We start from the raw sequence: 25,925 nt of genomic DNA, 5'->3' as shown, positions 1-25,925 counted from the left end.
TCTGATGATAGGAGGAAAACCACGGTGTAATCTTCCCGGGTCAGATTGCTGTCATGTGTGTCGGGGTTGTGCTGAGGTGTTCTCCACCAGATGGCGTCCCCTTGCGTTAAGCTGAGGCGGTCTCTTCGGGTGGATGCCTGGAATGTCCTCTCCCTAAGAGAGGATGATCACCTGTCTCTGTTATTATCTGAGATCAGGCCTTTGGACATCGGGATTGCAGCTCTCTCTGAGGTTCGGATAGTGGTGAGATAATGGTGGGTGGTTACACCTACTATTGGTCTGGTCGCCCTGATGGTTACCATGCCCAAGGAGTTGCTGTCGCTGTGTCCAATAAGTTGACTCCAATGATAATTGAGGTAACACCGGCCAACGAGCGTATTATGAAACTCAGGATTCGTCACTCCTTGGGTGTCATTTCCCTGGTCTCTGTCTATGCTCCGACTGAGGTGAGTGATCTCACCGTGAAGGATGCATTCTATGCCATGCTTGATTCTGTGGTGGATGAGTCCCTCAGTCGAGATACACTTCTCATCTTGGGAGATTTCAATGCACTGACTGGAACTGATAGGGATGGTTATGAGACATGTGTTGGTCCCCATGGGTCAGGAACTATGAGCCAGAATAGCACTAAGTTCCTTGACTTTGCAAGAAGTCATGGACTTAGGGTGGCTGGTTCATGGTTTCAGTGCCCACAAGCTCATCGCTGGACTTGGTATTCCAACACTGGTGGTATGGCAAAGGAGATTGACCATGTGCTCGTTCATGGTCGCTGGAGAACAATCCAGAACTGCAGGGTCTACTGGAGTGCTCAGTTCCTCAATACCGACCACATGCTTGTGGTAGCAACTCTGAAGTTGCAGAGTAAATCTGGGAAAATGGTACCATCCCAGCCTCGGCTGGATGAAAAGGCTCAAGGATGAAAGGGTAGCTGAGGTGTTTGTGAACTGGCTGAGTGGGGATTTTCAGGGGTTTGGGTGCTTTGTAGAATCCTTAAGAGTTGTGGAGCGCCTTCAAGACCACCATCCTTGATGTTGCCGGTGGATGACTTGGAGCTCACCGAAGGGCGAAGAAGAATTTTGTGTCGAGGAACACTGGATACCATTGACCAGAGTCACAGGACCAGGCATAATGGTAGAGCTGAGCTGTTCAGGGAGTTGAGGTATAACACTGTATGTGCGCTAAGGGTGGACAAGGATGCCAATGTGTGAGGAATCTGTGAGAGGGTGGAGCATCACTTGAGGTCAAGTGATTCTCCTGTTGGTTACAGGGGAATTTGTGCATTGTGTTTCTCCATGCCTGTCCCTCGGTGTACTGCTGTTAGAGCAGAGGGTGGTGGGCTCTTGACAGAGTAGTCCAAAATGAAGGACCACTGGGCAGGTTTTTTTGAGCGGCTGTACCAGGTTGATCCACCAGCTGTTGAGTTGCATGTCAGGGGTGTTACTATCCCAATTGCTGACCCTCCACACAGCTGTGATCCACCTTCGTTTGTGGAAACACAGGCTGCGGTGAACCTGGTGAAATGGGGTAAAGTTCCTGAGATCTGTGGCATCCATACTGAACTTCTCAAGGCTGGTGGAAATGCTGTACTCATGTTGTTGCATGCAGTTCTGTGCTCTGCTTGGAACACAGGCATCATCCCAAACAGAATTGCAGAGTGCCCTTGTTGTCCCTCTCTGGAAAGGGAAGGGTGATCGCCAGAACTGCAATACCTACCGAGGGGTGACGCTGCTCTCAGTGCCGGGCAAGGACTTTGCTCGGATAATTCTTGATAGGGTTCGCCACCATCTGCTAGAGCACCAGCGCCCAGAATAGTTAAGGTTTTACACCAAAGAGGTCAACGATTGGCATTATCTTTGCTCTTCGGGTCCTCACCAGATGCAGACAAGAGTTTCGGCAGGGCCTGCTTGCAGCCTGTGTTGATATCTGCAAAGTGTTCAATTCAGTGCATTTAGTGTAGTAGGTAGTAGAAAAATCGTGCAAATTATGATACAAGCATCACATTTGGCATTTCAGTTCTCCAGGGCTCTCTGATCAAACCTGCCCGATTGGCCGTTTGAAAATCCAAATTTTTCAATCAGGCAGATTTGATTAGAATCCCCTGGAGAAGAGATGTGCCAAATTTAATGCTTGTATCATCATTTGCACGATTCCTCTCAAAAATTGCTGTTATCTGCCCCACTAATCGGGATGCCCTCTGGAGGATTCTTGGTCTTTGTGGGGTGGCACCAAAACTGATCGATCTGATGTCTGAACTCTACACTGGTACTGAGAGTGCTGTGAAGTGTGGTGGTACCATCTCTGATTTGTTTCCAGCTGTTAGTGGAGTTTGTCAGTGGGTGTGTACTGGCCCCCACACTTTTCAGCACTTGTATGGACTGGATTTTGGCGAGGATGTCGGAGAGATCAAGCTGTGATGCATCGTTTTGGAATGTCAAGATTTCTAACCTTGATTTCTTAGATGATGCAGTCATCTTTGTGGTGACTCTGGATATCCTTTTGGGGGCCCTCGAGGTGCTGAATGAGGAGTCTAAGCCGCTGGGATTACGAGTTTCCTGGGTCAAAACTAAGATCCAGGCTTTCAATGACATCTTGGATGCTGCTGTCCTGTCTGTACCTGTTTGTGGTGAGGATGTTGAGGTTACAGAGAGATTCACTTACCTTGGCAGTGATATTCACGTCTCTCCTGGCTGTGAGCCACAGGTCAATAGACATCTGGGTCGGGCCTGGGGAGCCATGGATTCACTGGGTCATGGGGTGCGGCGTTGTCGGTACCTGTGCAGGACGACAAAAGGCCGAGTCTTCAGGTCCTTGGTGCGTCCAGTCTTGCTGTACAGATGTGAGACTTGCAATCTGATCAGGGATCTGAGACCCAAACTTAATTCCTTTGGTTCCAGGTCTCTTCAGAGAATCCTTGGCTATCGCTGGTCAGACTTTGCATACAACGAGCGGTTGCTGAGAGAGACTCAAATATTTGTTACCTGCATAGTCCGTGAGCATCAGTTGCGGCTGTATGGACATGTGGCTCGTTTTCCTGACGCTGATCCTGCTCACCAGATTCTCTCAGCGAGGGAGTCTCGTGAGTGGAGGAGGCCAATGGGCCGACCACGTGCCTCGTGGTTGCAGCAGGTTGATCAGCATCTCAAGGAGATGGGGATGGGCCAGGCATTTGCCTGGGGGATTGCCAGATGGAGCCCCTGGAGTACCGGTGAAAAGTGGACACAGTGATGCACTGCTCTGGCACATGCTCCCATACTTGACCTGACCTATTCGACACCGAATAAATGACCCTCGCCTCACCCCCCCCCCCCACCAAACACCCCTCCAACCTCGAAGTCTGCATTATAGTCAAGAGGAAGAGTTACTGAAGATTAAATTGCAAATATGAGGTGGATCATGGAAAAAGTAAGGGAATCTCAAAGGAAGGTGTATTTCTGTTTTATGCATCACAAGCAGATAACCCAGTACTACTTGGCTGTTGAAAGGGAATTTATTCTCAATAGATTGTGGAATATTTCAGGAGTTTGCCAGGAATGTCCTTTGACAGCATAATGGCAGGGACCCGTGGAAGTTCCATGTAATGTAAAATGTGACTTCAGGTCCTCAACCCCTTTCTTCTTCAAGTCCAAAAACCTCACCCCTCACCACCCCAGGTCATCAAACCTTCTCTCCCAACTCTCTGTCCTATTCTCCCTTTTTTCCAAGTCATTAACCCCATCCCCCCCCCTCCTCACCAACCCACATCCACAACTCCCATTTTCTTCTTCAAGTACTCAAACCCCCCCCCACTCCATCACAACTCCAAGTCCACATAATAGCCACTCACTGTGAAGACTGCGAAGGTTTGCCTGGGAAGCAAATCAACGAAAATGAAATTATTCGTTGGACGGAATTGACTGACTCATTTGTAGTTTGTTTGTTTTTTTTTACTTGGAATGATAAGATAGTATAGTTTTTGATTATACAGTGCAGTATAAAGTCTGTATACATTTTATTGAGACACTGCATAATCAGAGCAAATTTCAATAAAACCCCATTAAAATAAAAATTTAATCTTCCCTTTTCATGGTTCTTTATGATGATCAACGTTGTGGATTCTTCAAGGTCGTTTGACTCAGCACAGCATTTAGCAAACTACATCTGGTGAACTTCATTCATCTGAAATGTAATAGCTCCAAGTTTATTGGAAGATTATGAGATAATTTTGCTTATTTTTGCACTCTCTAGGTGAACAAACCAAGAGGACTGACAAGCCTGCCTCTACAGAATGCTACAATGATTCGATTTGTGGCTCCAAAACCCTCTCCAACGGGACAGAAACCTTGAAAACCTTTGGCCAAAGTATAAAAACCCAAACAAGTGCGAGTTTCTCATTGGTCCAGTCAGAGGCTGGTCCAGATCTTACTGCATGCTGCCGGATTGCTGAGCTGGCCGCCTATTACCGAGCAAATGGCAATGCGGTCACAGGTCTGCCGTCCTGTGACCGCCATATAGACCATGGGCATTATGAAAAAGACATTATGGTATCATCAGTGAATGGTGGCCTGTGTAACCTTGGTAAACAGCAAAGCTTGATTTTTAATGGAGATGACTCGAGAGCTTCACTCAAAGCCAAATGCAATTCCACAGAATCCACAGAAGCTGGTTTTGACTCTTCAATGGTCTATGGAATTGTTTACAAAAGATCTCGCAGTAGCAACTGCAGAGCCAATGATTCCACAACTCCCAGGTTGCCAAGAAAGAAGAGCCAATTGAAAAGAACAGGATCGTTGGTATCCCAAACACCTTTGCAGCCAATTTCAACCACTGAGGAGTATGTCACCCCGGATGCTGTCGCGTGCCATTGCAGATCCTCATCACATGATGCAAGACAAAAAGTAGATAGTTCAATTACTGGGTATCGGGAACTAGACCAGCCTGTCACTTGTCATTCACCCATCTTAGGTGGGCCTGGTGACACACTGAACATGGCTGGAACCTTAGACCAGTTAGTTATCCCAACAGATTGGTCACAAGCCTTTCCAACGATGCCCCCACTTCCAGCAACACCTTCTTCCACATCAGAAAGGGACAGGTCAGTCCAAGGTCTATATTACATATATGTGTATAATATCATTGCTGTCTGTCCCCTCAAATGAAGTATCGACTTAAATAATTAATTGTTGGCAGCATTTTTTGTAGGATCAGGTCAGCAATTCAGTTTGGGTGGATTAGTTGATTAAAAATTAAAAAAAACACAGCAAGTTTCTTGACAGCGAGTAAAAAAAAAAAAAAATTTAAGTTTCTCAACAAACAGCACTTCTAAAGTTTATCTGTACAAAAATTAATTTCAAAACGGTAATTAAAAGCAGTTCACAAGATTAAAAAATAACTTTCATGGGAATTAGAATAGACGATGGAAGAGGTAGACTGCAGAGTAAAGCTGACAAAACAAATAATTAAAATATGTACATTCGATATGAAGTTGTAGCCAATTGTCCTCCAGAAATAATGTGACTTATTCGGCTCAGGCTAAAGTTTGCAAAGTCGGATGATCACATTTGCATCCAAATGCCACAAAATTCGATCTCAGGAGGTTCACTGGACCGAGCCACTAAAGTAGTAGCACAGCACTCAAACATCCAAGAAGCAGTGGATCCCACACACCCCCCCCCCCCCGAGAGTGGTTATAGAGCAAATAATTTCCATCAAGCCTTGATGTAACAAGGGGATCAGCCATGTGCAGCAGCCCAAGTATAGCTGGCCTACCATTGGTAAACAATGCACCTAAGCAATTGCCGACCAGCGGTGGAAAAAAAATCATGCCGCAGCTTCTCCACAAAGTCAGCTGCAATGAACTCAAACACCAACTCCCTCCATCATGCCTCTCCTCCCAATGCATGCAATTTGTGGAAGCAAGAGAATGCCACGCTGCTGCCCTGATCCCCAGAAAATCAGGATCCCTGAGCATGGTTCAAGTTTCTGATCATCTCATAATTCCAAACGATGTAATATTTTTTGGGATGTGAATATTACATTATCATATCTGATTGTCCTCATGCAAAACGATGGCGTTTCATGGTTGATTGAAATACTGCATTGTCTTTCACGTTTCATGTCGAATATAAAGGTGGAGCCACCTGCTGATGGCTTTTGATCGTTGCAGGGAGCTTGACACTCAGAGCAGCGAGGGAAACATGGACATCGATGCCCTTCTGCCTGAGACCACTTGCACTCCTCGGGTCTCTCCTGTCCCACAAGATCCACCAATTCTCTGTCGCTCTCCAGTTTCGTGGTTTGTACGACAGCTGTGCAGCTCTTTTCGGGTTACTTGTTATGTTTCTGCAGTTTTTTTTTTTTAATCATCTTAATTTGCTTTGTTGATTAAATTTTTTTTTTCTTTGACTTTAAAGACAAAGTAGAGTATATCCCAGTGCAATCAGGCTTGAGAAGCAGAATAACTCCATCAAACACAATAATCGCTTCATAAATGCCTTTTTAAAGAGCATTCACCATCACAGTTAACCTCCTGCAAATTTTCCAGTCCAGCATCAGGTGGAGGACAGTTACGGTTCATTGTTGGACGAGCAGTCAGGCCTTGACACAGTCCTCGGGTAGGCGGCAAAGGGAAGATTCTCTCTTGATATAAATGTTTCACCCTTTACCACTTTGAGAGTTGATTTGAGGAGAGGACATCTTTCTGTTCTCTCACTGATTGACATTAAGCCATTGGTTGATGATACTCAAAATTTGTCTATTTCCCATGTTTGTGTTTTATTGCTTCGTTTTCTATCGTTTTTGGTTTATTTAATGCCATCGCGTTTGTTATCAATTTTTATAGGCAGTTGTGTTGAGACATTTTTTTGTATACATGGTCCAGGCTCATGGAAGAGCGAAAGCAGAATGGAATGGGACAAAAGGGGAAACACCAACAGCAGAGTAGATGTGAGAGTTAGAGTGAGATAAAGGGGAGGAGGACAAGGACACTTGGGGTTGAACAAGCTGCACACAAGTTGAAACAGGGCAAGAAGAAGAAGGGGAAAGTGGGGACGAAAGAGAAAAATCACAAACCAACAAGCAAGCAGCTTTTAGCAGAAGATACTCAACAATGGATCACTTTGCAACAATAAATAAGCTTCTCGAAAAGTCAAGGGAATATAAACTTCCTTTATGTTTCACATTCATTGATCATGAAAAAGCCATTGTGATGGTGTGGAATCAAATGCTGTCACACAAGCTCAATTCATCTTCTAAACAAAACATCTTAGCCAAGTTGTGCAGCAAGCAGCAGTGCGATGATCTCTGCTTGCAAGAGACGCACAGAGGGAGTGAAAACAACCGCCCCACCATACCTGGCATGGTCCTGGCCATCGAGCGACCCCACCGACAGTATGGCAGTGCTGTATTTGTGAAAGCAGGCTTAGTTATAGAAGCAACATCTATGTCAGAAGACCATGACATCGAAGTCTTATCAGCTGAGTTAAGCAGTGTAGTAGTAACATCTGTTTACAAACCACCACCTGTAGACTTTATGTTCCCTCAACCAGCCTCCCAAGTACACAGCAAACCACAGATCATTATTGATGATTTCAATAGCCACAACACCCAGTGAGGGTACTCTGAAATGAACAAGGATGGAGAAGCAGTAGAGGACTGGATGGATACTAACCAACTCAGTCTTATCCATGACCGTGAGCTACCACACTCGCTCTACAGTGCTCGCTGGAAACGTGGCTTCAACCCAGATCTTGCCATGGCTACAAGCAACATCGCCGGACTGTGTAAGAACATTGTGCTCGACCCCATTCCGTCAAGTCAACACCGTCCCATTGGGATCCAAGTCAATGCAGCTGTCGTCCCAACCACCGCCCTCTTTAAAAGGCGCTTTAACTACAAGAAAGCAGACTGGAAAAAGTTTACCAACGAGCTGGAAGAGAAGCTCAAATTTATAAGACCAATAAGCAATAAAATTTACGACCTGTTCGCTAACCTGGTACTGAAAACTGCCCGGAAACATATCCCAAGAGGCTGTAGAGTTGAATATATACCTGGACTCTCAATGGAATGTGCAGGACTCTATGATGACTATATCAGCATGTTTGAAGTAGACCCTTTCTCCGAAGATACAACAGCCCGAAGATTCTCCAAAGATACAACAGAAGGTGATGGAAAGCATTGCCCAAGAGCGACGTAAGACCTGGAATGCTCTTATTGAGTCGACCGACATGTCACAAAACAGCAAGAAAGCATGGTCACTAATTCACAAGCGACGTGGCAATCCTAAAGCAGTTTCTCAGCACCCAAAAACCACTGCAAATCAAGTGGCCAACCAATTGCTAAAGAATGGAAAGCGTGGAAAGAGAGAGAAGATCAAGCTAAACTGTAAGAAATACGGTGAAGACCCTGGTTTCACAAGACCACTTACTATGGGAGAGCTGGAAGCAGGAATCTCTACCCTCAAACCAGGAAAGGCAACAGGGCTGGATAAGATTGCAACTGAGCAGATTAAGCACTTTGGTCATGAGGCAAAGAAGTGGCTTCCACAGCTCTTTAACTAATGCTTAGTAAGACACAAGCTCCCTAAGATCTGGAAGAAAGCCCACATTATAGCGACTGCTGAAACCTGGGAAATATCCATCCGCTCCTAAGAATTTCCGACCAGCTCACTCCTGAGTCACACCTTTAAGCTTTTCGAACGCCTGATCCTAAACAAAATTGGCCCTGCTGTCGATGGACACCTCATCCCTGAACAAGCAGGTTCCCGTCCCGGCAAGTCCACAACTAGCCAAGTAATCAACCTAACCCAGTGCATCGAAGATGGTTGTGAGGAGGGGATGGTAACTGGTCTAGTGTTTGTCGACCTCTCAGCTGCCTATGACACAGTCAACCACAGACGTCTTCTTAGAAAGATCCTGGAGACCACAAAAGACACTCGCCTGACAGAGTTGATTGAAAGCATTGCTCGAGAACAGACACTTCTTTGTTGAGCTAGGAGGGAAGAAAAGCAGATGGCGAGGATTCAAGAACGGCCTCCCACAGGGGAGTGTGCTCGCACCACTCCTCTTTAACATCTACACCAACGACCAACCAAACAGTGTAGACACCCGCCGCTTCATCTATGCAGATGACCTTGGCATAGGTGCACAAGATGCCGATTTCAAAGTTGTTGAAGAAAGACTTTCTAACACTCTTGCAGAGTTAACATCCTACTACGAAGAGAACCACCTCCGTGCAAATCCATCCAAGACACAGGTGTGTGCCTTCCACCTGCAAAATTGCAAAGCCAAGCGCCAACTGCAGGTCGATTGGTCAGGAACCCCTCTTGAACACTGTGAATACCCAATCTACCTCGGGGTAACCCTAGATAGATGTCTCTCTTTTAAGACTCACATTGAGAAGACCAAGTGCAAAGTGAGTGCGAGGAACAACATCATCAGTAAGCTCACTGGCTCAACTTGGGGTGCTAGCCCACAGACATTGAAGTCAACTGCACTTGCTCTCTGCTACTCAATGGCTGAATATGCCTGCCCTGTATGGGAACGAGCTACACATGCAAAGAAGCTAGATCCAGTTCTCAATGTTAGCTGCGACTTCATCACAGGCTGCCTTAGACCAACACCTCCAGACCTTCTGTATATCCTGGCAGGCGTAGCCCCACCAGAGATACGACGAAGTGCAGCAAGTAAGAAAGGGCATCAACGACAGGCTACAGATGAAAGACATCCTCTCTTTGGCCATATGCCAGCCCAAAGCCGTCTGAAGTCGAGAAAGAGCTTCCTAAGGTATGTCATCCCCCTTGAAAAATCAAGCACAAGCAGGGAAAGTCATTCAATGGGAAGAAAGACTGAGCAACCTTCCATTAACAACAACAATGGAGCTAAATGTGAGTGAGGCACTTCCTGGAGCAGATTCAAGCTATGCGATGTGGGAATGCCTGAACAGACTAAGATCTGGTGTTGGACGAACAAAAGTCACTCTCTCCAAATGGGGATACTTAAATGACAGGGATGCTGTGTGTGACTGCGGCACTGAACCACAAACCATGCAGCATCTCTTGACATGCCCCCTGCTGGAACAGCCCTGCACAGCATCGGATTTGGCAGAGTTTAATTATCAGGGTCAGCAGTGTGCTCAGCTTTGGCTGAACCACATCTAGCCATGTGTACTGCAACTGCCGTTTTTGTGGACACGATAAGTAAGTACACAAGCTCAATATCACCTAAACATCAACTCCAGATAGATCGATCGATTAAGCAAGGTATACAATTGGTGGAACAGCGACCTTGAAACTGCACCAACATAGTGGCAAGATCAAGATCGAAATAGGTGTCAGACGGGAAGATGCAATCTCACCAAAATTGTTCACTGCATGCCCAAATTAAGTGTTCCGACAGCTCAAATGGAAAATCAAATGAATAAGTGAACATGGAGGAAGATTAAACCACCAACAATTCTGCAGATGACTTTTAATTTCGAACAATGCTGGAGAACTGAAAATCATGATGGAAGAGTTCCGTTTGTGGAGGCTAAAGATCGACGAAAACTGAATAAGACAAAAATAATGTTCAACTGCGTTGAAAGAAAAAAAGTAAATTTTACAAAATGAACAAAACGGTAATTACATTGATTTCAGACAATTCATACACGTGAAAAGCAAACTTCCCTTGTATCTGAAAAATAAAGTTGATAATCTGTGTGTTCTCTCAGCAATTCTTGTTCTTCGTTCATGTGCAGCACAAGGCTGCAGGGTAGCATCATTGGCTGAGGGTGTTGTTGTGCCAATTGATGTAGTTGTGCCCCTGTGCTGGTTGGAGCAGGAATTTGGAATTTGTTCATTGTGCTGGCAATAGCTCACTGACTCTTCATGAAGGACACCGTGGGATCTTTAACGTCCACTAACGAATGCTGATGGATGGAACACCCATTTAACATCCATCTGAGGGAAGGCACACCCATTTATTAATCACCCTGCCTGCGAAACACCAGGGTGACAGTTTATAGCTGGGTCGGGATTCGAATGCAGGCGAGACAAGTTAGAGGCAAGCGTGCACATCTGTCGGCCACACTGTCATCCTCTATCAGCAATGACATACTGCAATACATCATGGTCTCTCGCAATGAAGATGGAGCAAAAATTCATCAACAAGCAAATAGCCGTGGTTTATGGTTTTTTGGCATTACCAAAAGGGGAAAAAAAGAAAAATAAATGGATGAGACCAAAAATAAATTGCTTGACCATAAATTAAGCTGGGCTGGACACGTAGTGAGAAGAGTGGACAACCGGTGCAGTGTGCAGAACAAGAATCAAAATTAAGCAATCTAGAGAAGATTCTGCAACAATCAGAGGTAGATCAAGGATTCGATTGGGATATGAAATTGAAAAATTTACTCGAGAACAAAAGCCTCAAATTGCATTGAAAAGAACAGAATGGGCCATGTTGGTGGAGGCCTTCGTCCTGTAGTGGACGGAGTCGGCTAGTCAGTCAAGTAAGGTTGCATATACAGTATGCCTGAATTTTTAACTTTCAGATCAGCCATCCCCATTTGTAATCAGCTCGTGACATTGGAACGGAACATTCCCCACAATGGTGAGCTACAAATCCAAGGGGAAGTTAAAAAGTTTTTACCCTGAAAAGATTTCTGCATCAATAGTGTATAGTCTGTTGAATGCATAGTCTTTCCTCGTGTGCTTAATTCTGAACAAAAAAAATTTAATTGAGCAGTTTCGCATCTGTCCAAATTTTTTTCCTTTAATCCAATATGGCAGCTATACTCTGTGACCCATGACGTCAATCAAATATTTCCCATGGGGAGTCTCTCAATGACTTATCTTGATGAAACATGACTTCTGTTTCAATGGCATCATTCTATACTCACACCCCCCCTCCCCACTGGAAAGAATGTTGACATCAATGGAAGACTACATATAAAAGGAGAAGGTGAAGACCGAGTTTCACTTCCCGGTCAAAAAAAAGTGTTTTAGCTCTCCATAATACCTATTTGATTAAACGCTTCACCAACATCATCCGTAAGTCATATGTGATTGTTACATAGTCGGCTGTAAAAGCGGCGGAGGTTTGGGAAGAATCTTTTCAGATATACAATAGAAAACAAAGGCAGCATTTTGGAGTTTTTTCTTTCTTTCTTTCACAGCCACAATTATTCCCATCTTAGATTATATTATGCTCACATGCAAGGAACTTCAAAACAGGAGGAGGTTATTCGGCCCATCAAAGCCTGCCCTCGTATTGCCAACCTATGGTTGTTTGTCCGTGTTCTATCCATTTAAATGCTGAATCTCAAGCAAGGAAGCATGAGCATGTACCATTTTTAGCTCACCCGTTCGAAGAACAGAGAGCTATCGCGATACCCCCGGCGTGAGCGTCAGCGTGAAAATGTTAAAGTTTTTGGTGCAAGTTATTTCCTATCTAATGTTTTATCTACCACACTATTTTTTACTGATTACAATATACAAATACATATATTGCTTTAAAATTATTTGGATCAGACTTCACTGCAATGCTTTATAAAAAATATTATTGGACTAGTCTTTTAAAAACGATAAATGTATAAACAGGCGAGCATTGGGTGGCTTTGACACCACTCTGGTTATAGTCTTTTGTATTACTCACCTGGGGATGGAACCAAACTCAGAGCAGACGCTTTTAACCATGACACCACCGAGTCTGGTATTCCTTGTACAACAGAAGCCATGGGAGCCGATCAAAAGACCAGTTTTGTGCTCCAATTGTTTTGAGCATGGGGTGTAATGTTGAGTGAGGACACTGACCTATGAAAAGGTTTGGCCTAAAATTCCAAGCAAGGCTTAAAGAAGATGCAGTCCAAAATTATTTTCATATGTGGAATAAAAATTAATATGTATATATATTTTTTTAATTAAAGGATGCAAGTACACTGTGTTTTTAATTTAACATTAAGACAATATGTGTACCCAATTACCTTTAGTGAGTATATCAATAAATCAATCAAATGGACCATGGTCTTCAGAGAGGGTTGGTGCTGCCAAAGCAGTTTTTGGATAAAAGTGATGCTGGGTGATTTGCCTTTGCATTAGCAACAGTCAGGCAAATTTGGAGAATGAAAAGTTCATGTTGCATTAAACTTTATTCCTGTTCCTGTATCGTTCATAAAATCAGAGGGGATCAAACAAAGTACTCGACCAAGACACCACATCAATTTAATCATTTCCTTCGCCTCACATCGTTTCAAGGATGTCATTTCGATAGAAAGCAGATGATGTTGAAACACTCTGTTAACAAGTTAATTGTTAATGATCCTATTGACCATATGGTGTGATCGAGCATTACGTACAGTGTGTCGAACTGCTTAGGCATATAGATATTGCATGGCCATGATGGGTCAAATGGACTCCAACTGTGTCTACATTTTCTTGTATTTGCCATTTCTTCAGGCATAGTTTAGACAACCTTGCGCTGGCACCAAGGACCCACAGATCTCGGGCGATGACTCTGGAGAACAGTAGGCGTGCTAAGGATGTGATGCCTCCTCCACTTACGGCACTTTGTGAGGTATGAATATAATGTGTGTGATGAACTAAAGTAACTTTTATATTTTCTTATCATGACTCATTGAGATTGTTATGTTCCTGCTCTTTCATATATCTCACCGAATAGTTCTCTGACACATCTTCCATGATGTCTTCTGTTGTAGTGGTATAAGCTCATTGAAGCAAATGTTTATGTTCTGCAGACCATTCATCTTAATGAAAAGTCATCTTAATGAGGATTTATTAATGATAAATTAATATTGATATTGTTACAGATCAGGTCTGGAGGGTAAAATGGGGGATATATTGGAATAGTTATTTCATAGCGTTTGTTCGAATAAATGTCATGTGGTTCCTGTAATTGATGAAATGTGTCGAGCACATGTTTAGAAAGATCTTGTCTCCCCTGCTCAGGTGTCTATATCTTAGCCTCTCCACAATCTTAAGCCTTCCCCATTGTACATCGGTCTTTGTGTAATTTTTCATGACCTACCAGTCCTTGCGCGACATAAAAAGGGTGCAGTGATGTTATACGGTGCAGATGCAGTGCTATGTTGCCATCCAATCAGTGCAGCCCATCAATCACTCTCTAACAGGGTGTGTGTGTGTGTGTGTGTGTGTGTGTGTGTGTGTGTGTGTGTGTGTGTGTGTGTGTGTGTGTGTGTGTGTGTGTGTGTGTGTACGTACGTACGTACGTACCACAGTCCGATATGCCCCATGAGAGATTATAAAAGCGTGTACTGAGTGTTGTGTGGTTGTTTGTGATTCATGCTTCATGGTTGCTTGTCCTTGCTGCTTCTGACCAGGGTTGCTGTTCTTTCTGGATTTGTGGTGAGCTGTAGTGAAGTGTTATTTAACTTTGTAGTGCTGGGAACGTGGTCGGTACAGGGACACGGGGTGCCGTGAGGATGGGCCCTGCACCACCACAAATGTACCAACGGGATCCACACCACATTCAGCAACATTGCAACGTGGAGCAGGCTTCATAGCACGACAGTGATTTGGCATATTAGAATTAGTGGATCTCCTGCAAGACGGGCTGTTTGGGTTCGTGCATCAAGCTCTGCAATTGGTGGATCTCCGACAAGCTCCTTTGGCTATTCCTGTTGGCACATTTGCCATGGTCATGTGTTATTCAATGCAGATTCGCACCAAATTAACCCGATGGACGTCGAGACCTTGTCGTCCCATCCCAGTCGGCGGTGCGACCGTCGCTGAAAACTCGTGACCGTAACAATATCATGATCACAGCATTATTATTTATACACGACAAAGCATACCTAATGTAACAATAGTGCAGTAAATAAGCTCATGCCAATTAACAATATATTTGTTGAGACAATTGGGGGTAAAAAAAAAAAACCACAGGAAACCACTATGTTACAAACACAAGAAATCTAAAAAAACAATCAAATGTAAAACCAGGTGGTTGTATTGTTAGTATTCTACGATATAAAGCTGAGACGCTCCACGGTAAGTATGAGCAAGTTTGCACCCACAGCAACAAGGCACAGGGCATCACTTTCAAAACTGAGTACCGAAAGCGGGGAATTAAACACGTACGTAAACAATGAAGGATATATCACAAGTCACTGCCCGTATTGAACCGGACAAAGAGTTAAACTGAAGTCTCGAATGATGGAGACGAACAAGGATAGCTGTCGTTGAGCCAGTGCAGTATCTCCAGCAACAAGACATTGAGAAAATCTTTTCCCATCTCTGATCTCTTGCTGAAGTTGAATGTAAGACACTGATACTGAATTCTGTAAATCATCCTCCTCCTGTTCCTCCTCCACCTTCCTCTCCCACAACCCCCACCTCCTCTTCCTCAAATCAGAGAGAGCCACACACACACACACCTGTGACCAGTTACATTTTAGCTGTGAGTAAACTTACACATGCAATTCTGGCATGTGAAAAAATAGCACCACCATGTATTTACCCTTAATATTCATCATAGAATGAGATACATGTATGAAATAAAATGCATGACAAATATGATCAGAACAACCCCCACTCCCCTATCACTCTCCCCTCCCCTCACTCTGTCCCCTCTTCCTCCTTTCTCCCCCTCCTCCCAGCCTCTCCCATCTACTCCTCTCCCCACTCCCCATTCTTCCCTCTCCCCCTCCGCTCACTGTCTCCACTCCCTCACTCTACCCCTCCTCCCTCTCTCCACCACACCCTCTCTCCACCACACCCTCTCTCCTCACCGCTCTCCCCTCAATCTCTCCTCCCTCCCCTTCATCCTCTCACCCTTCTCCCCCTGCCCTTCCTCCCTCTCTCCTCTCCACCTTCTCTACCCCCAACTCTCTCTACCCCCACCTCCCACTCCCCACCTCCACTCTCCTTTCTGTCTCTCTCCCCACCCTCCCATAACTCTGTCCCCTCTCCCTTCCCCTCTCCATCACCCCAATCTCCCCTTTACACCACTCCCTCCCCTCCCTCCCTTCACTCTGTCCCCCCTCCTCTCCCCCTTACTCTGTCCCCCCTCCTCTCCCCCTCACTCTCTCCTCTCCCCCCCCTTCACTCTCTCCTCTCCCCCCTTACTCCATCCTCTCACCCCTCCCTCCCCCTCTCTCTCCTCTCACCCCTCTCCCCCCCTCTCTCCTCTCACCCCTCTCTCCTCATTCTCTTACCCCCTCCCCTCCTCCACCCCACTTCTCCCATAATAAGCTGTTATGAATCTACAGTAATGATATATATCCTGAAACAGGCTATGGTTATCTATTTATTACATACCCAAAGATGGCATGTTGTTGAGAACAAAGGCAAATGGATACAGGAAGTGCTCTATTCAAGGGACATCAAATAGATACAGGTGGGAAGTACTACATTCATCAAGTTTGATGTGATAATAAATTTCCTTTTTTGTTTGTAACTATCAAATCAAAATTAGACCTCACCAGATTTTTTGGTAAATAAAAGTGTCATTTCTTCCTATTGAAATTGTTCTAATCTTGTATTCATATTAATGAGAATCTACTGCATGAACTGTATTTTGAAGGACCCTACCTTGCTCAAGTCAAGAAGTTTCGGAGAATCAAGTCTCACACCCAGAATCTGGAGTAGACATCTCGACTTGCAAATTGAGGCCAGAGACTGTTTGGCAAGGTCAACAGTCCCTTTACATTCATTGTGGTCCCTGGGTCCAGGGGTTGTGAGTGTTGGAACTCGCTCTGTTGTCGGGAAGCAGCGGAATCAACGAAAGCACCTTGCACCTTCTGGTATGTCATCTCGACACTAACTTTACACAACCTTTGCATGACCACCATTTCTTTATTTTACCACTATCTAATGCCTATAATAATAGCTAGCCATTCCTTTCACACCATGAGGAACATAAGGCTGCCGAGGCAGTCTCCTTTGGCGAAGGAGTTCAGTCCTGGATGGGTCGCCACTCCGACATAGGATACTCAAATGGCTTATTACCCCAGTAAGCTGGTACTCATTTCGCCGACCTTGGAAGGATGACAGGTTGAGTCAACCCACCTGTTTTTTTTTTTAACAGTACAACAGGGGCTTGAACTCAGGATGCTATAAGATCTTAAACCAACAACAGGCTTATCTAATGCCGATAGAGGAACTTGTACATGTACTGTATTAGGTTATGGAATGGAAAACCTGAAATGTGTAGAATGGGCTAACCAGCCACAAATTTCAAAAGTCCCCAATTTTGATCTCCAAATTTTGATGAGCCAAACGAACAAGCAAAAATAGGTCAAATAAGAACAACAAGAAACATCACACAAAAAACGAATTGACCAATTAAATTAATTAAACACAAACAAATAAGAAATGAGATTCTTTACAGGTTGGTGCTGTCACAAACAGGTTAGCCGATCTATCAGCACCACAAGCTATCACCAAATCCTTCCCAGCCCAGTCAAAGTTCGACCTCTTTCTCAGTGAGAATGTTCATGTATATATATATATATATATATATATATATATATATATATATATATATATATATATATATATATATATATATATATATATATATATATATATATATATATATATATATATATATATATACTAACGACCAATTAGTCGTCGGATTTACCAAAACTTTTGGGTAAGAAGAAGGAAGGGAAGACAAATTTACCCATGCATAGTGCTTTAACCCCTCACCCTCACCTAACCCCCTCCCCCTCTACCCGGCTCCTCGTCCACATCCTCATGTCCCACTTCCACCCCATCCCCTTTGCTCCCCCGTTCATCCTGTTCCTTCCTGCTGGAAATGTCTCACACACGATGACAGGCCCCTCCATTTTTTTCGGAGCAGCGGGGGGGGGGGGGGAGAGAAAGGAATGGGAACAAATTTACCCGTGCGAAGATTGGTGTAGCAGTGTTGCCCAAGTAAAACAAGGAAATTGTAATACCCTCTGCCACTACCACCAGGTGGCGCAACACTGTTCACATTTACTTTGAGAATTTTCACAGCCATGCCCTCAGCCATGTGTGGCAATCCATCCATCCATCGGGACCACACTCTGTGCAGAGTGTTGGTGCTGCCTAAGCAGTCTCCCAGACGATTGGACACAATCCTGGACATGTCACCACTCCGACGCAGGGCATCAGCAAGCTGGTACTCTGGTACTCATTTTGCCAACCTCAAAAGGATGACAGGCTGAATCAAACCCACCTGGTATTAATTCAACAGCCAAGTGGGATTTGAACTCAGGACCCTATACTAGGATCCCAAGCCCACCACCCTAACCATTAAGCCAACACCAGGCATATGTGTGGCATCCCAAAGAAGAACAAATAGATCTCCCCATGAACAAAGAAGAAAGAAATTTTACAATGATCTGTACGCTTACATAACGACATATCCAAGCCAATTCATAACTATTTACAATCATAGCTTCGTGCAATAACATGACACAGGATAAACATCCAATTTCAATCATGACAGTTACATATTGTATAATAGGGGTAATATTTATCCGTATAACACCATTTTACGCTCTTGACAAAGCATCTGCAATGACATTATCTTGGCCAGCAATTTGTACAATTCTCAATGGGTACGGCTGTACCAGAAGACCCCAACTTGAACAGGCGTTGATGTCTTAAATTTATCCAAAAAAACAAGAACATGGTGGTCAATATCGACAGGAACAGCCTGTGCCATTTGTTACATCGACTTCAAAATGTTGGAAAGCCAATATCAGGTTTGAGGCCTCTTTCTTTAAATCGTACAATAACCTTTCCGATGTTTGTTCAGATTTTTGATAAGTAACTTACTGGCCTTTCAACACCTGAATCATCATCCATCATCTTGAAGAAATGCAGCTCCTACCCCACACCGGAGATCTACCTTGCGCGTCAATTGCCAGCTCTTGAGGAGCCCAGAGAAACTCATGTCAATGGTTACCCACCGGCCGTGCACCACTGTGAGGGCTGCAAGGATCGATGCCCAGCAACCATCGATGGAAATGATGTGTGCTCGGTGCCGAACCCGGTCCATAAGATCTTTTTCGCTTCATCTGGTGAAAACGAGAGAGAGATGCGGAGAAATACCTGAGGAGATTGGGTAACCCCCTCTTTGGGAGGCTGAGGTGGTACCTCCCCTCCCAGGGGTCAAATACCTTCCCACCCCCAAGACCTGCCCGAAGACAGTGTCTGGAGGGTGGGTCTGACAATAACCCGAAGAAGCTCCATAGATTTGATGAAGGAGTCAAAAGAAATTTGCTGTTGGAACCTACGCTGGATCCACGGTCGTTTCCTCAAGGCCTCGCCTCCCCCAGGCATATCACAGGCATCAATGGCTCACTTGAATTGTTTATAAAAATCTGGAGCTGCTAGCACTGGCTTATTAGGTTGATAGGATTAGGACATTAGGAGACACAATGCTGCTCAATTTGGTTTATAGGACAAGGGCATTAAGAGACAATAGAAAAACAGGTATGTGAAAATATATAAGCTGCAATTCTGCATGATATACACCATGATGAGCTCGCTCAGATTGCAACAGTAAACAGGTCAACCGATGATTGAAGGTTTTACAGAACAGTGCACATCATCATCATCATCATCATCAATGTACCATTCACTTTACAGAAGCAGTTCCTTGTCACGGGTTATGCTGGTTGTTTTACAGTTGTTTTCCGAACAGTCAATCAGGGTTAACGCCCAGTGATGGCACACACATTGATGTATCGCTCTGCCTGTGAAACACCAGGATGGCATTTTATAGCTGGGTCAAGATTAAAACCCAGGCTCGACAGGTCAGAGGCAAGTGTGCATACCTCTCGGCTATCCCACCAGCCCACAGTGCATATAATCCAGATTAAAAAACTTGTTTAACGCCATTGCTTGACGAGAAAGCTAAAAGCTTGAATTTTGTAAAATCCATGCAACAGTTATTTAGATTTTCTGAATTCTTCATGGCAAACATTGATTGCTGGTCCAATAGCCCAGATTTGTGTTACGATTCAAAATAATTAAATAACAGCCAAACGACGGTGCCATAAAACCCATCGTTTTAATACTTCACCAGTATTAAAATACTCTTTCCAAAAAGGCCTTAATATCATCATTATTTCAATTTTTCTTTATTATCACATTAAATAGCCCGGTGTTGACTTAACAGTTAAGGTAGCTGGTTTAAGATCTTAGGGTTTTGAGTTTGAGCCCCTTCCGTGCAGTTAAATAACAACAGGCGGGTTGACGCAACCTGTCATCCTTCCGAGGTCGGCAAAATGAGTGTCAGCTTGCTGGTAACCAGGGGCACTGCATCAGCAGCACTCCCAGCAATGATGCAACCAGCATCAACATATGAAATAATAATAATAAACCACATTAACTCGAGCTTCTTGGCTGTGTGTGATACAGATATTTGTCCATACAGCAGACCCTGGCGCCACAACCTTTATCTACTCGGCCAGGATGCCCTCTAGCAAGGTATCACTCGTATCATGATGCAATATGGCAGCAACTGTGATTGCTGTAATATCTTACAAATGTGATTTTCAAGATGGATACCCTCTGTTTCCATGAATGACTTGCATGACATTCACTGTGAGCGAATAGGAATAGAAAGAGAAATGAAATTCATCATGGAAAGTGCCTTCATTGTTGTAAGAGTTGTATTTCAACACTGGCTTTCTAAGAGGATTACATGGGGGTCATTTATTTGCACATTCTGGGAAATTGAACAAGATTTGAGTGGAAGAAATTCACATCGATTTCTATGTGCAGGTATTCTCTCATTAAAATGAATGGATACATTCTCACCTGAACAAATAAGGTGCTAATCAGGATTGCACAACATTTATTGGTTCGCGTGCACCAGCAGTGACCACTATTTTCGTTGTGTCTGTCTGTTTGTTGGGTGGTCGTGAGACTACCCTTATTCTCAGGTTTTCCATCTGTCTGTTTGTTGGGTGGTTGCTGGACTACCCTTATTCTCAGGTTTTCCGTCTGTCTGTATGTTTGTCTGTTTGTTTGTATGTAATGGACAGGTCTGGAGGCCAGAGGATTCAACCAATTTTGATGAAACTTGACTGGTAGGTTCATACCAGGATCGAGTTGTATGCTTTTGAACACCGTTGCTATGGACACCACCGTTGCCTAGCAACGGGACTTTGAAATTTTTGAAAAACCCGAAAAAAATTTTTCCGAAAATCAAAAATCGGCTTCCGCGCTTTTATGCGCACTATAATCAACCTCTGTCAAAAATTTTCAGCCCGATCCGTCAAAAACTGTATGACTAGTCTGCAATTATATTACTATATGCTTTCACCCCAACGTTCGCGTTGGGATTCCCTAAAGGCCCTGTCACATCTTGACGTTTTAGCCAGCGTATGGCAAGGGATCAAAATGTATGTAAAACGCTGGCGTACGCTGAACTATTGATGTTTTTTTTCCAGTTTTGGACGTATTCATAACGAGTTGGATGTATGCATAATGTATTAGTAATGTACACAGAACGTTTTGATAACATATAGATAACTTATATCAACGAATGCTATCAGCGAATGATAATTATCATTCATTATCATATCATTATAATGATATGATAATTATCATATCATTATAATGAATGCTGAGCGTGTTGTCGGCATTCACAACCGATGCCCAACGATAGTCTAACTTATGCGTATCGCCAACGATCACGTGGCATAGCCTATTAAAAGGCTGCGACTCGACGATTCAAATCATAACCACACTAGACATCGAAGTGTCAAGCCGCTGTCACACCTTGACGTTATAGCCAGCATATGCCGACGAATGAAAAATTTGCCGAATACACTGGCACACGTCGAATACGTTATGGGTAAGTTTTGTATCAGTTAAGAGCACACTAAAGCACGCTGGCATACGTCGTAGTACGCCGAGTACGTCGATAAATTTTCAGCATGTTGAAAATTTTTCGACGTATGACGCACACGTTCCGCATACGCTGACCATAAGTTGTAGGCACATTACGCGATCGTTGACATACATTGACACACGTTACTTGTAAATTACTCATAAGTTGAAACACGTCGAGGTTATGTTTAACAAACCCGAAACTTATTTCTAACCTATGAGTAACGTGCTTTGAACCTATAAGTAACGTATCTCCAACACATATTGATGTATGTAGATGTATTTGACGTCTTCCGGACGACCACAGAACTTACTGAACGTGTTACTCACTTACAGCTACCGTATAATGGCGTATTGGCAGCATTTAGGGGAATTGGTATATAAAAATGGGGTTCACACAAGAGGAACCCGTCAGTGTTCCAGACTCCATGGTTTTGTTTTTTTTTTTTTCTTCGGCATGACGGTGATGTTGACACTTCGATTTCTAGTGCGGTTATGATTTAAATCGTTGAGCGGCAGCCTATTAATTATATTATATTATAACCACACTAGAAATCGAAGTGTCAACATCACCGTCATGCCGAAGAAAAAAAAGAAAAAAAAAACCATGGAGTCTGGAACACTGACGCTAAACATTACCTCGACGCGTTTCGACTTATGAGTAACTTACAAGGAACGTGTGTCAACGATCGAGTAACGTGCCTCCAACACGTTACTCATAGGTTATAAATAAGTTTCGGGTACGCTAAACATTACCTCGACGTGTTTCGACTTATAAATAACGTGTGACGATGTGTGTCAATGATCGCGTAACGTGCCTACAACACGTTACTCATAGGTTAGAAATAAGTTTCGGGTACGCTAAACATTACCTCGACGTGTTTCGACTTATAAATAACGTGTGTCGATGTGTGTCAATGATCGCGTAACGTGCCTACAACACGTTACTCATAGGTTAGAAATAAGTTTCGGGTACGCTAAACATTACCTCGACGTGTTTCGACCTATGAGTAACTTACAAGTAACGTATATCAACGATCGCATAGTGTGCCCACAACTTATGGCCAGTGTATGCGGAACGTGTGAGTCCTACGCTGGCATATGTCAAAAAATTTCAAGCATGTTAAAATTTGTCGATGAGCTCGGCGTACTATGACGTATGCCAGCGTACTCTTAACGTATACAAAAACTTACCCATAATGTATTCGACGTGTGCCAGCGTTTTAGACAAATTTTTCATACTTTGTTATACGCTGGCTAAATTGTCAAGGTGTGACAGGGCCTTAACGTAGGATTAGGGAATCGAACACAAATGATGAATGGACAGTTACTCGTCATGTTCCTATATGGAACAACGAACGGCAAAAATGCCATCTGATGTGTGCTCTTATCTACATATTTCAAATTCGCCTTAGTCTAGCGTCTGTCTGTTTGTGACTCTCTCCAGAGCATAGCTCCATGACGTTTGATGCGATCTTGATGAAACTTTGACACAAACTAGATATCATGGTCGAGTTGTCTTTTTGTATGAGGGGCGTCCCATGCCCACTTTAACTTATTTATTTATTTATTTGTTCTCGCAATTTCATTTCCTAGAAGCTGTGTGTAATGCCCATAAAGTACAACACCTAAAAAATCTGATTTGATTTGGTCAATTTTGATGGAAGAGATAGGTTTTTACGGGAGGGCTTCCACGAACTCAATTGTACCTATCGTGGCATTGTTCAATAATGGCCGCAAACAATCGTCGCCTCCCGGCTTGTTATGAACTATTTTTGTGGAAGTGAGCCAGGTCCAATTTGCATCGAGCCTTACCAAATCAAGATCTATCATCCACAACTTGGCTCAGTGTCGTCTAAGCATCTCAGGCTTCAGCTCGAAGCATTGAGCAAGTCTTTTTGAAAGACCAGATTTCCCCCTTCCATGCAGTTGGAGTTCTATCAGTTGGAGCATTTCTGGAGGTTAATGCAAATCTGAAATGATGATCTTTGAAGTGGTGGAAAGGGGGGTAACAGGGTTTGTGCTGCCTTGTTCTCAGCACGAGCTTGCTTCACAAACACCTGAAATGTTCCTTCGATTCCATCCATTGTTCTACCTGTCATCCGCCACAGATCGACACCAGCCTTCGTGGGCAAGATTCTTTGCTAGTTCTTCATTATTTGCTTGCTTTTGAAACTAATTTAACCCAATCTGCTTAAAAAAAAAAAAACCTGAACTTGTGTGCACAACACCTGAAACTAAGCAAAAGACTTTCAACATAGTTCTTTATTCGTATAAATCAATGACTCATTAGCTCTTTTACTCCAGCTTACTATACATGTCATAACCTTGTAACCTTCAAATACAAAGCGCCAAGATAGTATCATTACTCTATCCGAACATCACCTGTTAATGATGTGAAAAATAGCAGAGAATATAAAAGGAGATTACTATACAATTTGCTTTGTACCTCTGTGCAAGCATCTTATTAATGTGTGCAGTTGGCAGCAAGTGCAACATCATTTTAGTTGGTTGTTTACTTTTCAGAAAATTGGTCAAAGAGGATTTTCAAATATTCCAGTCATCTCCCCTCGAGTACCAGGAGCAGCCTTCAGCACAAAAGAACAGGGTCTGCAACAGCCAATACCATGAGAGGCTAATGGTCGGGACTTGAGAAGATCAATGGCCAACGACCATTGGACATTTGAGGCATTTTCGTTATTAATTTCTGCCTCTTGCATTTGAGAGTCGGTGGGTCATCGAGTTGTTCCATCGAGGGCTCAACTCATAACTTGGCAAGTTGTTCAATCGGTTGGAACTATTGTCTGTTTGAAATAATTTTATTGTTTGAGGAAACATCATTGTTGCTTCTGATTTCCCTTCCCGAAAGACATTGGGGCTTCATAGCAAGGCTGGGCAGCCCTTAAGGCTAGAATTAATTGTCCATTACAATTCTGCGTGTAAAGCAACAACGAGCACAAGTTAGACCTATTTAACCTGGACTTTTTTTGGTTCTGTCTGAAATAATTTGACAAATGTACATTGTGAAGAAATAAATATTTTGTTTGAAGATTTATCGTTTTCCCGTGATTGTCATCGAAGGTGGAAGTGTGTTTTAGCATGTTGGTGAAAATACTTTCCAGTAAAAAGGGCAAATTTACAACCATGTCCAAGTTTTCACAACAAGAATGGAAAAAATAGAAATGGATTTGATTGAAAATAATTATTTTTCTCTGTATACAAGTTCCCAATTAGTCATACAATGGCTGATCTGATAGAATCAATGATTGAAGTCAATGAGGAATATAGAGGAAAATACAATTCGTTTTCCACATATCTGTTGTGGTGTTTATTTTGTCTCCCTCTCATAGGATATATGTTTCGTTCTTTCAGCCTTCTCGATTTGCTGCTTGATCCAAGGCAGTAATGAGGAAACGTGGGCATAAATCCCAGGGCGGTTAGTCTGTGCGCAGCCAACACCAAACGAGGTTACACCAACGAGCCATTCACGGCCCTCCTTCTCGCAGATCAATGGACCACCAGAGTCCCCCTTGAATAACAAAGAAGGTCAGAAGGAAGCAGTTAATAAGGAGCCATCTTTTTCAACATTTCTTTCTAATTACATCCGTAAATACGGTATTTGCAAGTGTGCATTCAAGGGAAAGAGGAAGGGTGAAACACCACAACCAACATATGGTGGAGGGCTTGAATCAATAAAATATTAATTAATCTGTGGAGCTTTAAAGTGGAATGTCCATACATGCAAAAGAAGCGAAATGAGGGGAGCAAGAAGACTTACAAAAGGAAACAATCAACAGCTTATGAAGTGAAGGTTAAAATGTGCCGGTCCCTCAATGATGAATGGTAACTCCACCGAATACAATACTGCACATCAGGCCAACTTCTGACATTCTACAGACACATAATCACGTCACCATTCATCGCTCAAGATGACTAACACCACCATTTTGAATACGTGGACAGCATTCTACTCCTTCATTTATATGCAGTAAATAACTGCTGGTAGCATAATTGGTTTTGGGGTGGAGAGAGGGTTATGGCTGTACGACCGATGTAATGCCTTCCAGTATTGTTAGGGGCAGGAGTGTGGAATTTC

The 25,925-nt window shown here is 43.5% G+C and overlaps 2 protein-coding genes across 4 annotated transcripts in view; one reads left to right on the top strand and one right to left on the bottom strand.

The window, feature by feature from the left end:
* LOC147025300 (uncharacterized) overlaps positions 1-24,882 on the top strand; it is a 91,740-nt gene extending 66,858 nt beyond the window's left edge. The window contains exons 9-14 of the mRNA XM_085886157.1: positions 4,225-5,071; positions 6,143-6,271; positions 13,409-13,526; positions 16,512-16,731; positions 20,351-20,419; positions 24,356-24,882. Of these exons, the coding sequence (XP_085742283.1) occupies positions 4,225-5,071; positions 6,143-6,271; positions 13,409-13,526; positions 16,512-16,731; positions 20,351-20,415 (1,379 nt within the window). The 3' untranslated portion in view covers positions 20,416-20,419; positions 24,356-24,882. The remainder of the gene's footprint in view (positions 1-4,224; positions 5,072-6,142; positions 6,272-13,408; positions 13,527-16,511; positions 16,732-20,350; positions 20,420-24,355) is intronic.
* Positions 24,883-25,172: 290 nt separating this feature from the next.
* The window catches only part of LOC147025293 (enteropeptidase-like), a 381,080-nt gene continuing 380,327 nt past the window's right edge, over positions 25,173-25,925 (bottom strand). For 2 of the 3 annotated variants that reach the window (XM_085886159.1, XM_085886158.1), the window contains one exon: positions 25,173-25,358. In XM_085886159.1, the coding sequence (XP_085742285.1) occupies positions 25,315-25,358 (44 nt within the window). In that variant the 3' untranslated portion in view covers positions 25,173-25,314. The remainder of the gene's footprint in view (positions 25,359-25,925) is intronic. The other variant, XR_015059442.1, reaches the window with a different exon arrangement.

Source organism: Eptatretus burgeri, chromosome 6 (assembly GCF_056783735.1).
Source record: "Eptatretus burgeri isolate ZD-2024b chromosome 6, Ebu_testis_v1, whole genome shotgun sequence".
NCBI classification, from domain to species: Eukaryota; Metazoa; Chordata; class Myxini; order Myxiniformes; family Myxinidae; genus Eptatretus; species Eptatretus burgeri.
Note: the sequence above shows the minus strand (reverse complement) of the source record. Positions and strands in the feature narration are given on the sequence as shown.